This window comes from Giraffa tippelskirchi, chromosome 14 (assembly GCF_054371585.1).
Source record: "Giraffa tippelskirchi isolate mGirTip1 chromosome 14, T2T-mGirTip1v1.2.pri, whole genome shotgun sequence".
NCBI lineage: Eukaryota > Metazoa > Chordata > Mammalia > Artiodactyla > Giraffidae > Giraffa > Giraffa tippelskirchi.
In genome coordinates, this window is record NC_137288.1 from 72,490,673 (window position 1) to 72,512,560 (window position 21,888).

The 21,888-nt window shown below is 44.0% G+C and overlaps 1 protein-coding gene across 2 annotated transcripts in view; it reads right to left on the reverse strand.

Annotated features, from left to right (window-relative positions):
* VPS4B (vacuolar protein sorting 4 homolog B) overlaps positions 1 to 20,439 on the reverse strand; it is a 31,436-nt gene extending 10,997 nt beyond the window's left edge. For both annotated transcript variants that reach the window (XR_014074740.1, XM_081562288.1), the window contains exons 1-5: positions 20,181 to 20,439; positions 9,637 to 9,748; positions 8,266 to 8,422; positions 5,330 to 5,397; positions 657 to 776 (exon numbers count right to left, since the gene is read on the reverse strand). Coding sequence is in view for 1 of the 2 variants with exons in the window: in XM_081562288.1 (XP_081418414.1) it covers positions 657 to 776; positions 5,330 to 5,397; positions 8,266 to 8,422; positions 9,637 to 9,748; positions 20,181 to 20,207 (484 nt within the window). In the remaining variant the exon portion in view is untranslated. The remainder of the gene's footprint in view (positions 1 to 656; positions 777 to 5,329; positions 5,398 to 8,265; positions 8,423 to 9,636; positions 9,749 to 20,180) is intronic.
* Between the last annotated feature and the right edge of the window lie 1,449 nt (positions 20,440 to 21,888).

Consider the following 21,888-nt stretch of genomic DNA (forward strand, 5'->3'; position numbering starts at 1 on the left):
CTGGACCTGCTCAGTTTGAGGCCAGTATCACAGATTTGCTCTCTACATAAACCTGCTTGTTTTTAAAAGGAAAAACCTCTGTTTCACTGTTAAGACTGTGGGTATAGCCGTATCACGAGCACAGGCTATGGGTCACAAAAGGGACAACGTGAAGGATGGTTCAGCACAGACAAACCACCTACTGCTGGAGCTGTAACTTCAACTCGATCCAGATGGTTCGTTAGCAACATTCTCCCTGCAGTGATCATGAGCTACTAGAGCATATGCGTTTCACCTGAAACTGTTCAATAATTGGATACATACTGTATAACTTGCTTTTTGACCTTTACAATACAGGGGGACATTCTTTCATGTCAATTATAATCAAGATGGTACACTACACTGTAGTGAGTGCACAGTACTCCACCGAATGGTCCTGATTTACCCTATGCCCTGCTGCTTGACATTTAGGTTGTTCTAAAATAGATACGTATTATCAATACGCACACGCATATGAAGTAGCACCTGTATAAGGCTATGCCCTAACTGCCACTACCTTATAAGAGGATTTAAAGTAACAGTTTATGACACAGTGACAAGAGTTCACAATACTTTACCTCAGTCATCAGTGCGTTTTTAAAAAAATCATCAAAAAATTTATTTACAAGCCATCTCACCTGTAAAGAGATGAGGAAACTTGATCGGCAATATCACGGCCTCTTTCAGAGCTTCTTTAGCTCCTTCCAGACCAGCAACATCGCCCCACTTCACATTGGGTCGCTCTATGACAATGGCACCTACAGAAAATTAAATCATCTTTCAATCAAAGAGAGCTATTCCATCAAATTTAGATAACAACATGAAATAATGAAACTAAAGAAATGCCTTATAAATTTGTCTGGAAGTTTTACATATTAAAGACAGTTCTAGAAGGGTGTGGTGAGGAAGTGGTTGTTAGGGGCAGTGAGGAGGGGTCGGGACCTGGGGTGGGTAGCTGGATGATCCAGCATAGAGCCATTCATCCGTTCTATCCCCACTACCTCACTGTGAAACAGAAATAGCATCATCTGGCCAGACTACTAAAGACAGGTGAGTGTAAACATCAAATGACGTAATAAATACCCGAGTGCTTGGAAAAGCACCAAACATTACGTCAAGTATTTATAATGGTTGACCACACTGATTCTGGAATATCTTTTAACCAAAAGAATCAGTGATCTAACGCTCTCCGTAACCACAGAAATAAAATACATTTAACCACTTTACCTGAAGACAGACAGGCAGAGATGGACGGACAGAGAGAGGGGAAGGCGAGCGTGAGAAGGGGATGATGGAGAGAGGAGGTGTGCTCTTACAGACCTGCGGGATTTCCCAAGATTTGCCACAGTTACCATTCGACTTCTACATAGATCTATTTACAATTTCTGTGCATTAACAAAGCTATTTAAATGATTTAGTTTTTGAACATAATATATTCAAAAGTCATTGCAAACTGTCACAGTAAGAACAAGTAAAAATCATTAACGGTCCACAAAACATTTCTTTTACTATAGCTTACTACTGGATCTCTCTACAAATCTTTTATCAAAAGTTTTCCCAATTTTCTAATCTATAGAAACAGCTCAACTACCAACCATGAAGTAGCCTGTTCTAAGATGATGTGTAATTGTTTTAAGTGTAACATCACCACTTACACAATCGACTCACTACCTATGATATTACTTTATGGGTATTTTTTCTTCCTTTGAAAGGTCATCTGTTATTTTAAGATTGCTTCTACTTGGCAACTTCCCTAAATTATGAAACTCTTTAGCTATACATTAACATGAAATAAAACTATGAACTCTTTTTGCATTCTGAAAGTTCACACTAAGTATAAATTAAGGGAAAATTTTACCTGCCTCCTGAGAAACCTGTATGCAGGTCAAGAAGCAACAGTTAGAACTGGACATGGAACAACAGACTGGTTCCAAATTGGGAAAGAAGTACATCAAGGCTGTATATTGTCACCCTGCTTTTTTAACTTATATGCAGAGTACATCACGAGAAACACTGGGCTGGAGGAAGCACAAGCTGGAATCAAGACTGCCGGGAGAAATATCAATAACCTCAGATATGCAGATGACACCACCCTTATGGCAGAAAGCAAAGAACTACTAAAGAGCGTCTTGATGAAAGTAAAAGAGGAGAGTGAAAAGGTTGGCTTAAAACTCAACATTCAGAAAACTAAGATCATGGCATCCGGTCCCATCACTTCATGGCAAATAGATGGGGAAATAATGGAAACAGTGACAGACTTTATTGCCTCCAAAATCACTGCAGATGGTGATTGTGCCCATGAAATTAAAAGATGCTTGCTCCTTGGAAGAAAAGTTATGACCAACCTAGACAGCATATCAAAAAGCAGAGCCATTACTTTGCCAAAAAAGGTCCGTCTAGTCAAAGCTATGGTTTTTCCAGTAGTCATGTATGGATGTGAGAGTTGGACTATAAAGAAAGCTGAGTGCTGAAGAACTGATGCTTTTGAACTGTGGTGTTGGGAAGACTCTTGAGAGTCTCTTGGACTGCAAGGAGATCCAACCAGTCCATCCTAAAGGAAATCAGTCCTGAATATTCATTGGAAGGACTGATGCTGAAGCTGAAACTCCAATACTTTGGCCACCTGATGTGAAGAACTGACTCACTGGAAAAGACCCTGATGCTTGGAAAGATTGAAGGTGGGAGGAGAAGGGGTTGACAGAGGATGCGATGGTTGGATGGCATCACTGACTCGATGGACATGAGTCTGAGTAAGCTCCAGGAGTTGGTGATGGACAGGGAGGCCTGGCGTGCTGCAGTCCATGGGGTCCCAAATAATTCAGACATGACTGAGCAACTCAACTGAACTGAAGGGAAAACCCAATTCACTTTTTCTTTTCTATGTTCCTTTCTGATTAGTAACCCTATGTGAGAAAAACATTATGTCATCTGACAGGATTTTGTGTCTATTAAATAAAAGTAGATTTATACATAAGCATTATCTTATCAACTAAAATGTTTTGTTACAAATTTTCTAAGTATGTCATAATTTATCTTCACATTTAACTAATACTTTTCTCCTTAAAGTTTAAACTAGGTGACTTTGGAATGTTCAGTGATAAAAGAACATCTAGATAAAAGTAATATTAATTACTAGACATGGATTAATGACTTTTAAAATTAAAAGGGAAGGACTATTAGAAAATAAGAGCCAAACAGTTCTCCTGTTCCCAGCTGAGTGGCCCTGTCCCGTCTCCGGTTCTGTTCGTCCACTGACAGGCTCTGTGCGCTGGGTCGCTCAGTCACGTCCGGCTCCCTGCGGCCCGTGGACTGTGGCCCACCAGGCTCCTCTGTTCATGGAACTTTCCAGGTAAGGATACTGGAGTGGGTTGCCATTTCCTACTCCAGATATTAATATGTTATTTAACCTCAAAGTCACTGAATATCAAAATTAACAGAAGACTCAAATAATTGATTTTAATAATTAAATATTACCCTTAATATCATAACCTAAAACAGAAGTAAAACATTTGGAAAACTATTTCAGGAAAAGTGACTAAAGATTCAAAAACGGACTATTACACAATGAAATCCATCAGCAAACCATGAAACTAAAAGGTGGGGGAAAAAGGACTCTCAGGTAAGAAAAGCTAGGACTCTCTCCATATTCTATTTCATCCTGAAATTGCAGATAAATTTTCTTGTTTAAATGTTTTAAGCATCTGTATTTTTATACATCCCTGGGCCTTATCATTACTGATAGGAAATGTAGAAAAAAATTCCTTATTAAAAACTGGGTTGTATCTTTTCCAAAATTAAAGATATTAAAAATTCCAATTTTTCCTTCAGTGGGGCAGAGCCAGAGAGATGGGGAACAAAACCAAAAGAATGGAGAGAAAAAGGCTTTCTGCCTTACCAGTAAAATAAAGCCACTTGGCATGGCCCACGGGGTGGCCCTAAAAAGCTAACAGAGGAGGAAGCAGGCCCATGCGCTCGAGGCCGTGGAAACTCCAGTTACTGCCCTTGGACTACACCCACCAGTGACGTTCTTGGCACATAAAAACATCTTCGTTAACTGTAGGGTTTTCAAAATATTATCCTTATAGGATTCCCCTATCCATCCCGGTGGGGTTGGTAAGACGGAAACAGTAACAAAATGAAGAGACTAGAACAGCAAGGTTAAAGGTCTGTCCAAGCTAGGAACCTCCACCAGTCACTGAGGCTGGCCCTGCGCAATGGCTATCCTTCCTAGGTACAATGCGTTCTGCCTGGCAAGATTCAAGTCAATAAAATCCAGGCTACCAGTGAATGAGCATAAAATTCAACTTGAAAGACCATTTGCTAATATATCAAAGAACAATCAAATCTCAGTAATTAAAGAAGTCAGTAATTAACGAGAGGCCTTTTTAGACACACAGAGCTACTATCTCCCCTGCGCGCTAAGTCGGTTGCTTCAGTCGTGTCCGACTCTTTTCGACCCTGTGAACTGTAGCCCACCAGGCTCCTCTGTCCATGAGATTCTCCAGGCAAGAACACTGGAGCAGGCAGACATTCCCTTCTCCAGGGACTACTTACTGAATCCCTAGTATTTGTCAGATGTAACACTAGGTAGTTTTACACTGTCATTAACCTCTTCAGAGCCCTGAAAGCATTTTTAACTTGCATTTTAGAGTTGGGGGGTCTCAGGCTCCTTGCCCCAAATCAGAAAGACCAGCCCAGCACAGCCTGCAGTGGAGTCCAGACGTGAGTGCAGCCACAGTCCACACTCTCTCCACCATCCCATTCCCTACAGCAGAGAGAGGGGTTTCACAGTGTGGAAGGCGTGAAAATTAAAGGGGAAAGAGCAATGTAAATAGGAACACTGAAACAGGGCAAAAAAGTATGAGGAAGAGCAGGGAGGAACATGAAATAAATGGCATCAGTGGACTAGTGACAGCAATAGCAATAGAAGCCAAGTGTGAGTCTTAATTCATTCTGTTCCTCTGACAGGAAATTCCAATACCATCAGATTTCAGAGTATGTTAATAGTATAACTGCTACACTCTCTAAAACAGGGCAAATAAGACAAAATGAAAGAGAGTAAACTTTTTAAGGCAGATATAACATGAAACAATATTTTTATTGCCTAGGAAAAAAATCAACTCATCTGAGAACCTATAGAGGAAATCTTACAAAAATGGTTTCAAACAAAGCCAGCACGTGATCACTGGGAACCAAAGCCAGTTCTTGAACCTCATTTAAGTACAGGTAGGAAAGAAAAACCAATTCAAACAGACAATTCATTATGAGTTTTTTAAAAATAAGTAAATTTAAAAATGAAATCTAAAGCAACCTTGAAGTTGATTCTGTAGTTTCTTTTTTTCAGGATCATCAGATTCTCCTTCCCCATCACTGTCATTCCTAATAAAAAGAATTTAATATATTCAAATGATCACTCATTGCTATCAAAAAATGAAGGAAAAGAAATATCTGTAATGAAAGTGCCAAAATAAGACATTCACTACAAGTTTAGCTCATCTTATTACTTTTAAGAATACAGTAGACAAAATAGGGGGCAGGCATTTGTTGTTGTTTAGTTGTGATGTCGTGTCTGACTCTTTGCAACCCCATGGACTGCAGCCCACCCAGGCCCCTCTGTCCATGGAATTCTCCAGGCAAGAACACGGCAGTGCGTTGCCATTCCCTTCTCCAGGGGATCTTCCCAACCCAGGGATGAACATGCATTGGCAGGAAGGCAGCCTATTACATGGAATCATGAACAGAAAATGGAGAAAAAGACCAAAATGAAGTCAGGAACTAGCTCCAAATTCCTGTGTCATACCTATGCATGTATTAACTCATAAATGCATGACCCATACTTCATTCCACAAAAGATTTAAGATGAATTACAAGAGAGTTGTAAACAACAACAATTTAAAAAATCAGGACCAGGCAAACTACATATTAGACCAAGAAGCCATAACTAGGAGGGAAAAAACCCAGAATACGATTTAAGGTACAAAGATCGATAACCTTAGTCTGGGGGTTCCAAAAGCCGGATGAAACTTCTGATGAAAATGAACTGACCCCAAAGAACAAGGAGATCAATCCAGACATTTTGTATTTAGGGATTCATTCTGAGGACATAATTTAAAATGAGTTCAGGGATTTGACTGCAAGGATAATCATGCCCACGTTGTTGACGATAGGGAAAAAAATCAGCAATAATGTGCATTCAACTATAAGGATTAGCAACATGATAAAACATGCTGCAACCTTTAAAGCAAAAATATGCCTTTAAGACACATTTTTTACAATATTTAAAAAATGTCATTACATAACATACTCGACAGGTTTCATGTCAAAATGGGACCGTGTGGTTCTCAGAGGATGGTTGGGTTCTTTATGGGTGAGGGAGAGCCTGCAAACTGACTCATCTTGACTTTAGAGTTGGAGGGTCTACCAACTCTCTAACCTCTTTCTACCATGCTTTCTTGTACAACAGACTGTACTTGCTTAAAGAAAACCTGCCATTCCTAGGCCCCTAGCCACATGGAATCCAAACCTGTCTCCCTGGCCCTCGGATTCTGAAGGGAAGGCGCTACAGGTCTCCCAAAGCGTGCTTTATGACACTGTGATTCTACAAAAGACCTACATCAGTACCTGTTTGCACTAACTGAAAGATAGCCAAAGAGGATTACTGCTATTACAAGGAAAGGCAAACAACAAAAACAGCCTTCAGCGCCTGTTTTGCAGCGAGCTCTTACAGAGGCAGCGCGACCCCGCGCAGTGAGAGCTCCTTCCAGGAACTGCACGCAGTCTCTCAGCACCAAGACGCCACAGCTGGGGGCTGCGAGCCTCTGTGCCTGCTTTCCGTGTATCCTATACCTCTATTACCAAGAAGGAATGGCTTCTCGGCTTTACCCCGTTTCAGTTTAAAGCGGGTCCTGCCGTCCGCTACAGAAGCAGGCCATCACCTCAGGAAGGACACCACAGGCTCTCCAAGCGTGACCAGGAGGGCCTCAGCTCGCAGCGGAGGGGACACTTCTGCTGCCAAGGGGGTCTCGGTGAGATCTGAGGGCCCACGCACCCGAGGTCAACCGATCCTTCCCAACAGTTCCATTTCAGCTTCCAAGAGATTTTCACATAAGAAAAGCAGTGAAGTTCAACTGATTTTGAAATTCGGTAAGCTATGAGATCAGCGAGGGTCTCATTTTTGTCCCGCCAACACTAGAGCTATGAGAAGATAAAATATTTTTAGGATGTCATAGGGTCTCCTGGTTCTCTGACCACGTCTTGAACAGAGAATATAAATAAAAACCCTGAGCTTATTACAAGTTTCTTCGAACTGTCCCACGTAGTCCGAAGCAGCCTGTCAACTCTTAGATCTTCAAGTTGCCTATGGGAGTAGCCACAGGCCGCCAGAGCACTGCCTTCGAGGGACTCCGTCTCCAGTGATCACAAGGGTCACCTCAGGAGCCCGCACCGCTGTTTACGGTGAACATGTCACATCCTCTCGTGCCAACAGAACCTCCTGCCTTCACACCCAGCGAGGCCAGGTAACCCCCCCCCGGGTCTCTTTTTCCGACCTGCACGTGTTATGTATTAACAGACACATTCTGCATCTGTAAGTGATATATCTTCCATCAAGGAAGCCACTTCAAAAACGACTTTTGATATCTATAAATTATGCTATAAATTATTCTTTACAATGATAAAGTAAAGCAAATCTGATGCAAATTCACATCAAAAAACTTTACTAAGATATCCAAAAATTTGTGTGCATTACTGGAGCTATTTTTCACATTGTCCATGTGCTTAGCACTGAGTCAATACTACCAGTCAAAGGGTCAATTCTCAGACCATTCCTACCATTTTAAACCTCATTACCCGATGGCCAGAGGGAAAGAACTGAGCCGTATTCCTGCCAAGTGGTTTTTCCGCTACCAGCCAGTCAAGGAGCCGATTTGATGTGTATCACCTCCTGAGCCTGGCAAACTAGGGACTCCAAACTTTGTTCTGTAAAGAATCAGACCGTCAACATTTCAGGCTCTGTGGGCCACACAGTCCTTTGTCACAACCACTCAGCTTTGCAGGTGCAGCGCAAAAGGAGCCACGGACAACAGGGACTGAAGGGACGCGGCCGTGTCCCCTACCACGCCAGCTGCGAGAGCAGGCGGTGGGTCAGAGCTGGCCCGGGAGCCGTTCTTGTCTAACACCTACAGTTTCAACAAAAGAAATCTACTTCACAAACTCCCGTACTCTCGTGACTCGCTCTGAGACGCGTACCCCTTCTCGTCCGCGGGGGCCGGCTGCCCCTCCTTCACCGGCTTCTGGGGCTTCTTCTCTCTCTTCTTCAGGTGCTCCTTCAGCTTCTCCGCTCTGTCCAGATACTCCGTACACTTCGCCCTGATACTCTGCTTGGCTTTATCACCTTGTGCTTCATCTAGGGAAGGGAAACGCAAGAGATTTTTTCCTTTAGTATTTTATACAGACAGGTTTAAACCCTTAGACACACTTTTCAAACAAGGAACATCTATTTTGGAGGAGAGAGAAAAGATCATCTCCGGTTCATCGTAATCAGATGATGATCAATCTTTTCTGATCCTTCCTCTGGCAGGCTTCAACAGTGAGTACGAGTCAGAAAGAGTTCTGAGCGAGACACTAGTAAACTTTAGGTTCATGGTAAAGAATAAGCAGAAATCCTGTAATATTCTGTGGGATTCACACTCTTCCCTTACATTCTTTGCAGATAGTTGAAAGCTGCTTATCTCATACAAAACCAATTATAAGACAAAAGTAAAGCAATATTAACCATTCCCACTAATGCCTACGTAAGCTTTATTTCAGAATATAAAAAGTGACAGAAATCCCAGATATTATGTGTAACACCAATACAGTAATTTTATTACATAAAGGCCCCAGTGAGGGCTGTTTGAAAGGAGACTTCAGCAACATATGCAGTTCATACGATCAGCCCTACCTATCTTATCAGGTTATGACTCATTCTTAAGTTTCTCTTTAATGTGACACAAAAACCTCAGAATTAAAGAGGAAAGCTCAGAAGAAAATCCTTAATTACCCAACTGTTAAAATTTTTATTTAAAACAGTAACAGACAGAAAGACACTTTTTTAACGTCTTACTTCACATATGTTCAGCATTAGGTTTAAGCGGTTTTTCTTTATCCGTTTCCTCCTTACTGCTGTATCCCACTGCCTGGAACAGTGCTGGGGGCGGGGGCAGTGTTAACACTGAACACAAATTTGGATGTACACAATTAAAGTGTTTCCCAATCTCTTTTTAAAACATTAATTTCAAAGAGACATTTAGAAAATGAGTAAGTCCAGATTACAGATCTGGGTACATTACCAGTAAAATAAAAAAACTTTTTTTCATTGACTAGATGGCATTTTAATATGTTTAGGTGCACAAAGTAATAACTATGACAGCTGCACACATTTGCTGGCTGAGGACTTAGAAACTACTAAGAAGCTAGTGGGACTTTTTTGCAAATCGATGGTTTATAATCTTCTAGGATTGTACTTCAATGTTTATAAATGAAACAGGATAATCTTTTTTATTTCTTGGAACAGAAATGAATAGAATAATTTTTTCTATTTTATTGTTTTCAAAATAACAAAACAAACGATGACCTTACATTTAACTACGTGGAGAAAATACTGTACAGCATGTTGGTAGAGTTGAAGAGCTTCCTCGTAGTTTCCGGCTTTATCTTCCTGGGCTGCTTTGCTAGCAAGATCTATGGCTTTCTGTTTGAAGGGAGACAAAAACCATCCCATCAAAATCAAAGCACAGGAGAACTCTGAAGTCAATAATCAAATTGAAAGCTTTCTTTAAAAATAAAAGCAACTTTAAAACAAATCTTTTTTCTCTAAATCACAACTGCATTACATTATAAATGGTAGCTATTTATAAAATGCAAATTACATTTGTTACATAGGTAAACGCTATCTGAACACTACTTTACCTAGTACCAATCACTAAGAGTCTCACATAATTTTTCATTCAACAAAAGTCAAGCTCAGGGCTACCAAAGAATAATTGAATAAGATGAAAATTCAACTTAAAAGCATTTACGGAAACTCTCAAAAATCAAATTCTGTTATGTCTAAAGCGTATGACAATAGTAAAATTTAAATGGGGTAAAAGCCCTTCAGAAGCAACAGAGCAATGAAATACCAAAAGTCTGAAAAATACCCAAATCTTTTAACTCCGTAATTAACTAAAAGGTTCACCAAGCAACGAGTAACCAGAGAAGTCTTAAAAAATAAAACAAGACCTGGAAACTTCAAAAATTCTATAATGAAACGGGCAACTCTGTGTAGCATTAAAAAAACAAAAAACAACTACCAGAATTAGATCCATACAAATACATCTAACTGAACTTTGACAAAGACACAGAAAGGCAGGTTAAAGGCAGAGAGATAGGCCTCAGAACTGGTTCCAGAGCAACTGAACATCCATGAGCCAAAATAAAAAAAAGAGAGAAGGAGAAATTGCAAACCAAACCCTGCACTTTGTACAAAAAGTAACTCAAAATGGATCACGGACTCAAATCATAAAATCTTTAGACAAAACAAAGCATATCTTCACCACTGAGGGCTAGGCAAAAGGGTTCTTAGACTTGACACCAAAACACAATATATGAAAAGAGAAAAATAAAAACAGTATGATACTGGCATAAAAACAGACACATAAATCAATGGACCAGAAGAAAGAGACTAGGAATAAATCAATACATACATTGCCAATTAATTTACTGTAAAGGAGCAAAACATGTATGGTAGGGAAAGAATAGTCTCTCCAATAAATGGTGCTGGGAAAACTGGATAGTCATATGCAAAAGAATGAACATAAGCATTATCTTACACCACATATAGATATTAACTCAAAATGGATTAAAGATCTGAACGTGAGACCTAAAGCCATAAAACTCGCTCCCTGACTCTGGTCTTGGTGGCAATATTTTGGATTTGACACCATAAAGGCAACAAAAGCAAAAATAGATAAAGTGTGACTACATCAAACAAAAAAAGCTTTGCACAGCAAAGGAAATAATCAACAGAATGAAAAGGTAACCACCTGAAAGGGAGAAAATACTTACAAATCACATGTATCTGATAAGGGGTTAATGTCAAGAAAACAAATCAATACCAAAAATCAAAACAATTCAATCAAAACAAAGGGCAGAGGATCTGAATAAACATTCTTCCAAAGAAGACATACAGATGGCCAACAGGTGCATGAAAAGGTGTGCAAGAGCACCAATCATCAGGGAAATGCAGGTCACAACAACGAGCTGTCGCTTCACACCCGTCCGAACGGCTGTTACCCGAGTTCCTACCACAGACTACGCGTGGTGACAGATGTTAACTGGACGGACTGTGGTGACTGTCTCACCGTGCACACAAATAGTGAACCACGCTGCACAACCGCGACTAACACAACATTATATATCAATTACACCTCAAAGTGGGGTGGAAAGAAAGAAATGATAAATTGGAGCTCATCAAAAACCTTTGGTTTGCAAAAAATCATATTAAAGGGATGAAAAGACAAGTTACAGACTGGGAGATGTTTGCAAACCACATATTAGAGAAAGGACTAGTACTTAGAATATAGAAAGAACTCTCAGAAACCAACAGTTTAAAAACAAATGAAGTAGAAAATAAGCTAAAGACATAAACAGACATTTCACCAAAGAGGATATACAGATGGTAAATAAGCACATGAAAAGATGTTTAACACCACTAGCCTTTAGGGAAATGCAAATTAAAAGCCACAGGGAGACACCACAAAACACGTATCAGAATGGCTAAAATAAAAAATGGTGCCAATACTAAATGGTAATGAGGCTACAGAGAAGTGAATCACTTATACACTGCTGGGACATAAAATGGTACAGTTATTCTGGGAAACAGGTGTTTTTTTAAACAAATCTAAACAGGTAAACAGGTAACCGCCACATGGACCAGCAACTGCACTCCTGGGTGTTTATACCAGAGAAACGAAGGCTACGCTCACATAAAAAATTGTACTTGAACATTCTGGATGTCCTTCAAAGGCTGCATTAAACTCTGGTACGCCCACAGGAGGGAATACCATTCAGTAACAAAAAGGAATGAACTACTGATACATACAACTTGGATGAATCTTGGAAGAAGTATGCTAAGTGAAAAGAACCAATCCTGAAAGGTCACCTACTGCATGATTCCATTCATATAACCTTAAATGGCAAACCCAGAGGTGAAGAACAGTTAAGCATCGTCAGGAGATAGGGATGCAGGGGGAGAGAAAGAGAAGGGACTGTGCTTATACAAGGGCAGCAAGAGAGACCCCTGTGGAGAGAGCTCTGCTGTATCATGGCTGGGGTGGGGGTTCAAGAATCAACTCACGCGTCAGAACTCAGACAGACACACAAAGTAAAACTGGGGAAACCTGAGTAATGCAGCAGAATGTACCAAGGTCAACATCCGGGCTGTGACCCTCCACTACACGAGATGCCCCACCAGGGATGACAGGGCGACGGCTACACAGGCTCCACATTCCTCACAACTGCACGTGGGTCTGTGATCATCTCAGGGTGAGATTTTCACTAAGAAAGCTATCTTTACTATTCTAAAATATGCACACACATACAAATAAAGAACAAGCATAGTTACCGAAACATTTCGCCTGGATTAATTTAGGTAGTAAAACTATATTCAACAGAAATAAGAGCCAGTAGAAAAAAGTGATCATGGTCATGCTATATCAAAAATAAGAAATACAATTAAGAAATTATTCATACAGTGCAAAAATGAATCATATGCTATGAACAGGATATTTTGAAGCAGTTGCTCATGGACTGAGTATAAATGGGATAAATGGGAGGAACTGGCCTTCCAGCTGCTATAGCAAGAGGGAAGGAAAATACCTGGTGTGTTTTAGAGTTGACCAAATGTAGCAGTACATGCTTCCAAGTTCAGATTGTTGAACTCAAAGCTTAATTTGCAAGTCTGGTCAGCCCAGAAGGATCTAAAGGGCCGAGTTGCAGCACATGGCACCTGGTCACACAAAATGCGTCCAGAAGGCTCAGTAACTAAATCATGTAGCAGAAGTAAGGACTGTCTTTTTTGGCTGTAATTTCCTTCTTAAGCTATTTTGAATTGCTGTGCCACTCACCTCTTTACTCTCACATCCCCCTCCTTTGCAGTCAGCCCTCTTTTCAGTTCAGTTCAGTTCAGTCGCTCAGTCGTGTCCAATTCTTTGCGACCCCATGAACCACAGCACGCCAGGCCTCCCTGTCCATCACCAACTCCCTGAGTCCACCCAAACCCATGTCCATCGAGTCGGTGATGCCATCCAGCCATCTCATTCTCTGTCGTCCCCTTCTCCTCCTGCCCTCAATCCTTCCCAGCATCAGGGTCTTTTCCAATGAGTCAGCTCTTCGAAGCAGCTAGCCAAAGTATTGGAGTTTCAGCTTCAACATCAGTCCTTCCAATGAACACCCAGGACTGATCTCCTTTAGGATGGACTGGTTGGATCTCCTTGCAGTCCAAGGGACTCTCAAGAGTCTTCTCCAGCACCACAGTTCAAAAGCATTTAGGAACCAAAATGACACCAGCTGAAACCTGTATAGTCAGCACTTAATAACCTAGCTCCATATATGGTAACTTTTTCTGCTGAAGTACACCTCTGTATTTGCACCATCCAGTACAGGAGCACATAGCTTTTGAAACTTTTGGCTAGTGTGACTTAAAAGTGAGTTTTAAATTTTATTTAAATGACATGTAAATTGCCACAGGCGCTACCACACTGGATAGCAAGGGTTTCATCTTTAATCAAAGGTGGGGATTTGAGGACGGGCATTTGTTTTTCCCTGCGGATTGCCTCACTTCAGCCTCCTTTCTGTTACCACTTTGCATTTGAAACAAAATTACAATCGCTGCCACCCTAGCTTGGTCCTCTACTGCTGTAGTCAAACTTCCTGCCCGCCCTCCTCTCAGCGGCCGGCCTGCTCTACACGCGATGCTGAAGTCCACACAGCACCAGCGAGGGGCACCCTTTGACAGCTTCCCCTGCAAACAATCGGTCCCCGGTGCTGGGTCATGGTCCACGCGGGCCTGGCTCTGTCTCGGTCTCAACTGAAACCCCGTGGTCCCTGTGCACTCGGGTCCATCTGTTGGGGATGCTCTTCCCTCAGATCATACTTCAAATACCAGTTCTCAGAGAAAGGGAAAGTCGCTCAGTTGTTTCCGACTCTTTGAGACCCCATGGACTACACAGTCCGTGGAATTCTCCAGGCCAGAATACTGGAGAGGGTAGCCTGTACCTTCTCCAGGGGATCTTCCTGACCCAGGAATCGAACCCAGGTCTCCCGCACTGCAGGCGGATTCTTTACCAGCTGAGCCACCAGGGAAGCCCATTCTCAGGGAGGCTCCATTCAAAGGCTGCACCCCATCCTCACTCTTAGCTCTCTGCCCGCCCTGCGCGTATTCCATCACTTCCCAGCACACTCACTGACCATCTCCTTCCACATACAGAGAACCTCCATCAGGACGGGGGCTTCCAACTCTGTTATCGCTGACAACTTCTCTCCACGAGATATTTCTGTGTGCCTGCAAACAACCCTCCTTTAGACAGAGATCCCTGGACCCCCTTCAGCTTGGTTGTTTCTCTGCTACTGTTTAGAACCCAAACTTCACCAAAGCAGCCTCTACGCTCTCCAGTCTCTTTTTTCTACATACCCTTCAGCTGCCGACCTGGGCTCCTGTCCCTTATCTTATCAATAAAACTGCTCATATCAAGGTTCTCTGTGATGCCAGATCCAAAGGCCAGCTCTGTCTTCATACTGATCCCCCGACAATGTTCTACAAAAGAACATTACAATATCCTCCCACCTCTCTGACAGATCCCGCTCAGTTTCCTTTGCTGATTCTTCTTCTCGTAACCAACACTGAAATACATTAAGGTTCCTAGGGGCTTGGGTGGGCCTTCTGCTTACTACCTCCCTAGGTAGCTGTTCTCAATGATTAAAACTGATTATCTTTAGGCTGATGATTCTCAAATTAATTCAATTTGAAAACACATCACTCTTCTGTTTAAAATGCTTCCAGTGGCTTCTTTCTGTGCATGTGGGTTTGGTTTTGGCCTGTCCTCTCCTACCAGAATAAAAGCTTCATGAGGACAGGAGTCACGTCTGTCGTAATGGGTCTTTTATATTCCGGAGTCTAGCCCAGAGGCTGGCACAACAGACTGGACGCTGGGTTCAGCCTGGATCCAGTCACTAACGTGGAGTTACAAAGGCCGGGAGCTCCTGGGACTGTCCTTTTCAGGTTAGGAGACCACGACCTGTGCATGCGAGAAAACCGTGGGACACTGGCTAAATTGCAGAACCACCTATCTCAAGAGGCAGGATGGCCCAGAGCCCGTCTTTCAAGACTGATTTTTCTCCCGTGCTCTGGAACCTACCCCTGCTTCGTCCTCTGACAGTTACTCCCCTCAATTATATCAGCTCAACTGTTCTCCCCAACCTAACTTTTCCCTTTTTTGAGGGAGCAATCCTTAGCATAAAAATGTATGTAAGTCCTATCTTAGACCCCTAGCTACAAAACACCAACAAAACACACCACCTCTCCCTAATTCTAAGGTTCCCATGTAACTAACAACGTACCTATCTCTCCCCCCACAGCCACGTCCAAGGAGAGCCCGGCATTCATCTGGGTTTCCCGGTTCCTCCCACAGTCGTCTTCCTGCCCCGGACAGCCCGCTCCCTCACCCGCCGGGCTCCAGTGACCAGGGGAGCACGGAGCCCTCACAGACAGACCCGTGACGCGGCCTTCCCCATCCTCCCCAGGCGCTCCTCTCGGCCACGTCACCCCTCTCTCTCAGGCTCCCTTCTTGCTCCTGAAGCTGCTCTTCCCCCCGATTTGTGCCTTGTCCCTGTGCCCCTCATTCCATAAACTCCAAGATGTCCCCACCTCTGCTACCATCTGTGTGCTAGGAACCCCCAAATCCTTATCCCCACCCAGTCTAAGTTCTACATACACGAACCCAACTGCTCAGTGGACATTTCCACCCGACTGTCCCCACAAGCATTTCAAGCCCCAAAACTTCAGGACCCCTCCGGCCCCAAAGCTGTCCCCTCTCTTCCTGTAATCCCAGAACCAACCCACTCAGACACCCAACAAGGAATCTGGGAGCAAACTCCCCTTTCAAACGGAGAGGCTCGCCCAACTCCCCTTCCTCTTCAGTCTGTCTCTCGCCAAGCCCTCCTCTATTCTCACAGCTACTGCACCACTCTGGCCTTTGCTACCTCCCATCGCAGAGACAGAACCTGCCTCCTAACTGGTTTCGGGGCTTCCAGGCCTGCCACCCGTCAAGCTGTCCCTGTGCACACACAACGGTTTTGTTCTAAAACAAAAACTGGAGCTTCCTGCCTTCTCTGACTCCCCGTGTGGAGCAGGATGCGGCCAATCACCAGGGCGCGCACTGCTGCTCTGGACGTGGCCGACCTAGGCTCGAACTCTCCCCTGGCACACTCCGTTCCCGTCACGCCAAACTACTGGGACAACCCAGATGGCTCAGACTCCGCACCTGCGTGTACAGCCCACGGTCCGCCTGGAATACTCTGTCCCTGTGTCTCCCTGTAAAACTCCAGCTTCTCCAGGACTCAGCAGAGTCACTGTGGTCCTCCCTCCTGTGAGCCCTCCCCAGCAAGCCCAGGAGACCTAGCCACGAGTCCTCTAGATTCCCACTGCCCCCTGCACATCCTTCCAAAGGTCACGGAATATCCCAACAGTCACTTTATATGTCTGTTTTCACATCAGAATATAAGCCCTTGGAAATCAAGGATGATAGATTTCTTTTATGATGCCCCAACATGTAGACACTCTTAAAAACAAACAAACAAACATTTAGGACTGAGTAAACGTGAGTTCTATGCACAACGAACTTGCAGTTTCTCCCAACCCTCTCCAAGGTCTATTACACTTCTAGACTAAGGCCCAAGTTGCTTTTCTCTACCTGGAATGCATCCTACTCTCCTGTCCAAGAAGGCATGATTTTATCGTGAAAAAGCACCACCATATAAGCAGATAGGCCTGGATTCAAAACTACCTTCAACAAATTAACTGTATGTCTTTGGGTAAATCATAACCTTAATAACCTTTGGATTCTTATACTAAGAAACTGAAGTAATAGTCTCCTTGAAGAGCTGTCTGAGGACTAAATGAGATCACACCATCATACCAGGTAGACAATTAGTGTCAGCATCTCACTTTATCTAAGCTCACCATCACCTCCTCTGTGGAACAGTTCTCATCCTTCAAGAGTTACACAAGCCTTCTTTTCTGCCCTCCCTCACCAGAGCATCATTACATTATTTTGATTTTTAGTTATCTGCATTCCTCCATTTGATTATAAGCATCTGGCTATGGAGATTTTTGCCTTGTTTGGAAAGTTATTTGTCAGTTGAATATTCTTCACCCACGTTTCCCACCTCAGAAGGTTGAAAAGGTTGAATGAGAAGGTGCACCTCACCCGACCACTGATGAGAATGTAACTCATTCTCTCCTGCTGTTCAACACCAGCAACTCTGCCTTTAGGGCAGGTCAGCCTCAAACCGATTCACTGAGGAACATCCACAGTCCAATTCCAATATAATGCAAACAATTATAGAATGAAGCTACAATCTTGCAAAAGAAAAAACATGGATAAGTAGATGAAAATTATACTGCAGAAGGCACAAATCACATGCAAATTCTTGACAAATGAAAAGCTGGTGGACTATGCATAAAGTGGATGAGCAACAAGGAAACAGATGGGCGCAGGAAATCATAGCCATTGTCTTGTAAAAACTTTTAGTGGAGTATAATCTGTAGAAAAACGGAATTACTATGCTGTACAACTGAAACTAGTATAAAACTGTAAATCAATGAAACTTCAATAAAAACCATTTTTTACAGATGGTGGAATACAACTATGCAGTTAACTGACAAACCAACAAGGATGAAGACAGGATGGGCACTTCAAAGGAAACCACCTTTGAAACTCAAGAGAACAATACTTTTATCAAATGACCGATACTTTTTCCAAGTACATTTACCAAAAAGACCCCTTCTGAATGGGGTTACATTATTGTAGCATCTTACTTTAAGGAAATCTTGTTGAAAAAGATACAGATATAAAAATCAACACATGACATTGTCTTTTTAACAAATAAGTCACAGTTGCAATTACATTTTGTGAAACAAAACATTTATTTTCATAACCTTTTTGGTCGATTTTCAATATAAAAGTCCCAAGAAAGCACTTCACCCCCTTTCTGATGAAAATTTGATTTCGATTTAAATCCGTCTACTTTCAGTGATTTTTCTTCAGGATCAACTATTCTGGGCTAAGTAGATCCTCTGCTAATTATCCTAGGTGCCTGTACTCAATAGATGCCTTTTCAATTGTTACACCAAGGGGAGGATTCAATATAGGTATTCATACCACTCTTTTGTCCCAAACTTATCTAGTGGACTGCCGCCCTCGAGGTTAAGTCACATTCTGAACCCCACTTACAACTGGACAGGGAACAATGCACTGGTTCCAAACTGGGAAAGGAGTAGGTCAAGGCTGTGTATTGTCACCCTGCTTATTTAACTTACATTCAGAGTACATGATGCAAAACGCCGGGCTGGATGAAGCACAAGCTGGAATCAAGACTGCCGGGAGAAATATCAATAACCTCAGATATGGAGATGACAACACCCTTATGGCAGAAAGTGAAGAGGAACTAAAGAGCCTCTTGATGAAAGTGAAAGAGGAGAGTGACAAAGTTGGCTTAAAACTCAATATTCAGAAAACTAACATCATGGCATCCAGTCCCATCACTTCATGGCAACTAAATGGGAAAACAATGGAAACAGTGACAGATTTTATTTTGGGGGGCTCCAAATCACTGCAGATGGTGACTGCATCCATAAAATTAAAAGACACTTGATCCCTGGAAGAAAAGCTATGACCAACCTAGACAGCATATTAAAAAGCAGAGACATTACTTTGCCAACAAAGGTCCGTCTAGTCAAGGCTATGGTTTTTCCAGGGGTCATGTATGGATGTGAGAGTTGGGCAATAAAGAAAGCTGAGCGCCGAAAAATTGATGCTTCTCAATTGTGGTGTTGGAGAAGACTCGAGAGTCCCTTGGACTGCAAGGAGATCCAACTAGTCCATCCTAAGGAAATCGGTCCTGAATAATCATTGGAAGGACTGATGTTGAAGCTGAAACTCCAATACTTTGGCCACCTGATGTGAAGAGCCGACTCATTGGAAAAGACCCTGATGCTGGGAAAGATTGAAGGTGAGAGGAGAAGGAGACGACAGAGGATGATATGGTTGGATGGCATCACCGACTCAATGGACATGAGTTTGAGTAAACTCGGATAGTTGGTGATGAACAGGGAAGCCTGGCGTGCTGCAGTCCATGGGGTCGCACAGAGTCAGACACGACTGAGCGACTGAACTGAAACCCCACTTAAGTCCTAGATCCGTTCGAGGGATGGGAGGCACTGTTTAAAAATGTCTCATCTCAAAGAATTCCATTCCACAGAGGTTGAACAACTGTCTAGAATATTAGGATAACCTGCTTTATGAATAAAACACCGAACTCACCGCGGTAGGGGTGGAAAGGTGAAGTAACAACGGCGCTAAAGCCTACTCCATGATCTTATTTACATGCTACACTTGGGGAGCCATCAGGGCGCACCTGAACGCAGAGCTCCAGGAATTCACGAATTCCTCCGATTCTGAGCTCACGATTTTACTCAGTCTGACAGCTCGAAAGAAAGGCTTTGCTACAGCAGCTTGAGGAACCAGGAAAGGACTCCAATCTTTCTATTTTCATCTGATCCAGAGCAGTGCATTGCATGTATTCCGTTCTTTCCTCTCTCCCTTACACCGATTGGGGTCTATGCCTCTCCTTCAAGCTTCAACCAGTTCGGTTCAAACTCGGATGGTTTGAAAAGGGAAAAACACCACACATACACACGGCAGAAAAGCCTCAACCGAAGTCAGGAGTCCTACCGCGCGGGGGGCTCGGGCGAGCCCGGGAGCAGGCGGAAAGCCGGCCTCTGCCGCCGGGCTCGGGGCGCGGCCGCGCCCGCTCCCCGCCCCCCACCCTCCCGCGCCGCGCTCCGGGGCGGGAGCCGGGGATACCTGCAGGTTGGTCACGGTGGACGCCATGGCGGAGACCCGAGGCGGCTCCCCGGGGAGGGCCGGGGGCGGAGGCAGCCGACAGGGCGACGTCGACTCACACCTGGAGCGGCCCGAACGCACGCAGGCCGGCGGCTTGGAACCTCGCGGCTGCCTCCCTCAGGAACCTGCTCCGAAACCACCCCGCACTCGGACAGCGCCCGACCCTCCCACGGAGCTTCCGCGATCCCAGCCCCCAGCGCCGGGCTCGCGTCCCGCCCCTGCCGCAGAACTTCCGCTTTCGTCATCAGCACGCGCACCACCCCGTCCCCGACTGTCGCGGTCTCACCTTAGCCCTGGGCCTCGCGAGGCCGGGACGCGGGTCCCTGAACCCCGCTGAGGCGTGGCGGAGTCAGCCTGCGCGCAGGCGCACTGCGGCTCCGCCGAGCTAGTGGGACGCTGGGGGTGGAGGGCTATTCCTGCTTCTTCCTTTTGCGGCTGTTGTATACTTTGAGATGAGTTCCTGGTTCTGGTGCCTCTCACGCGACTGAGCGTGGGGCGTGCTCTGTCGCTCTGTCATCCGAACTCGAAGACCCACTGGTTGGGGCTTTGGGCCGGTTACCGGTTCAGTTCAGCCGCTCGGTCGTGTCCAACTCTGTGCGACCCCATGGACTGCGGCACATCAGGCCTCTCTGTCCATCACCAACTTCCAGAGTTCACTCAAACTCATGTCCATGGAGTCGGTGATGCCATCCAACCATCTCATTCTCTGTCGTCCCCTTCTCCTCCTGCCCTCAATCTTTCCCAGCATCAGGGTCTTTTCCAGTGAGTCAGCTCTTCCCATCAGGTGGCCAAAGTATTGGAGTTTCAGCTTCACCACCAGTCCTTCCAATGAGCACCCAGGACTGATTTCCTTTAGGATGGACTGGTTGGATCTCCTTGCAGTCCAACGGACTCTCAAGAGTCTTTTCCAACACCACAGTTCAAAAGCATCAATTCTTCGGCCCAGGCAATGGCACCCCACTCCAGTACTCTTGCCTGGAAAATCCAATGGACGCAGGAGCCTGGTAGGCTGCAGTCCATGGGGTCGCAAAGAGTCGGACACGACTGAGCTACTTCACTTTCACTTTTCACTTTGATGCATTGCAGAAGGAAATGACAAACCACTCCAGTGTTCTTGCCTGGAGAATCCCAGGGACGGCGGAGCCTGGTGGGCTGCCATCTATGGGGTCGCACAGAGTCGGACACGACTGAAGCGACTTAGCAGCAGCAGCAGCTTTCGTTATAGTCCCAACTCTCATCCATACATGAGTACTGGAAAAACCATAGCCTTGACTAGACGGACATTTGATGGCAAAGTAATGTCTCTGCTTTTAATATGCTGTCTAGGTTGGTCATAGCTTTTCTTCCAAGGAGCAAGTGTCTTTTAATTTCATGGATGCAATCACCATCTGCAGTGATTTTGGAGCTCCCCCCCGCCAAATAAAGTCAGCCACTGTTTCCATTGTTTCCCCATCTATTTGCCATGAAGTGATGGGACCAGATACCATGATGTTAGTTTTCTGAATGTTGAGTTTAAAGCCAGCTTTTTCACTCTGATTTCACTTTCATCAAGAGGGTCGTTAGTGCCTCTTTGCTTTCTGTCATAAGGTGGTGTCATGGTTACCATTTACTCCTCTGTAAAATGGGATATTTATGGTACTATCTCAGCATTGTGGACAATCCTAGTGCT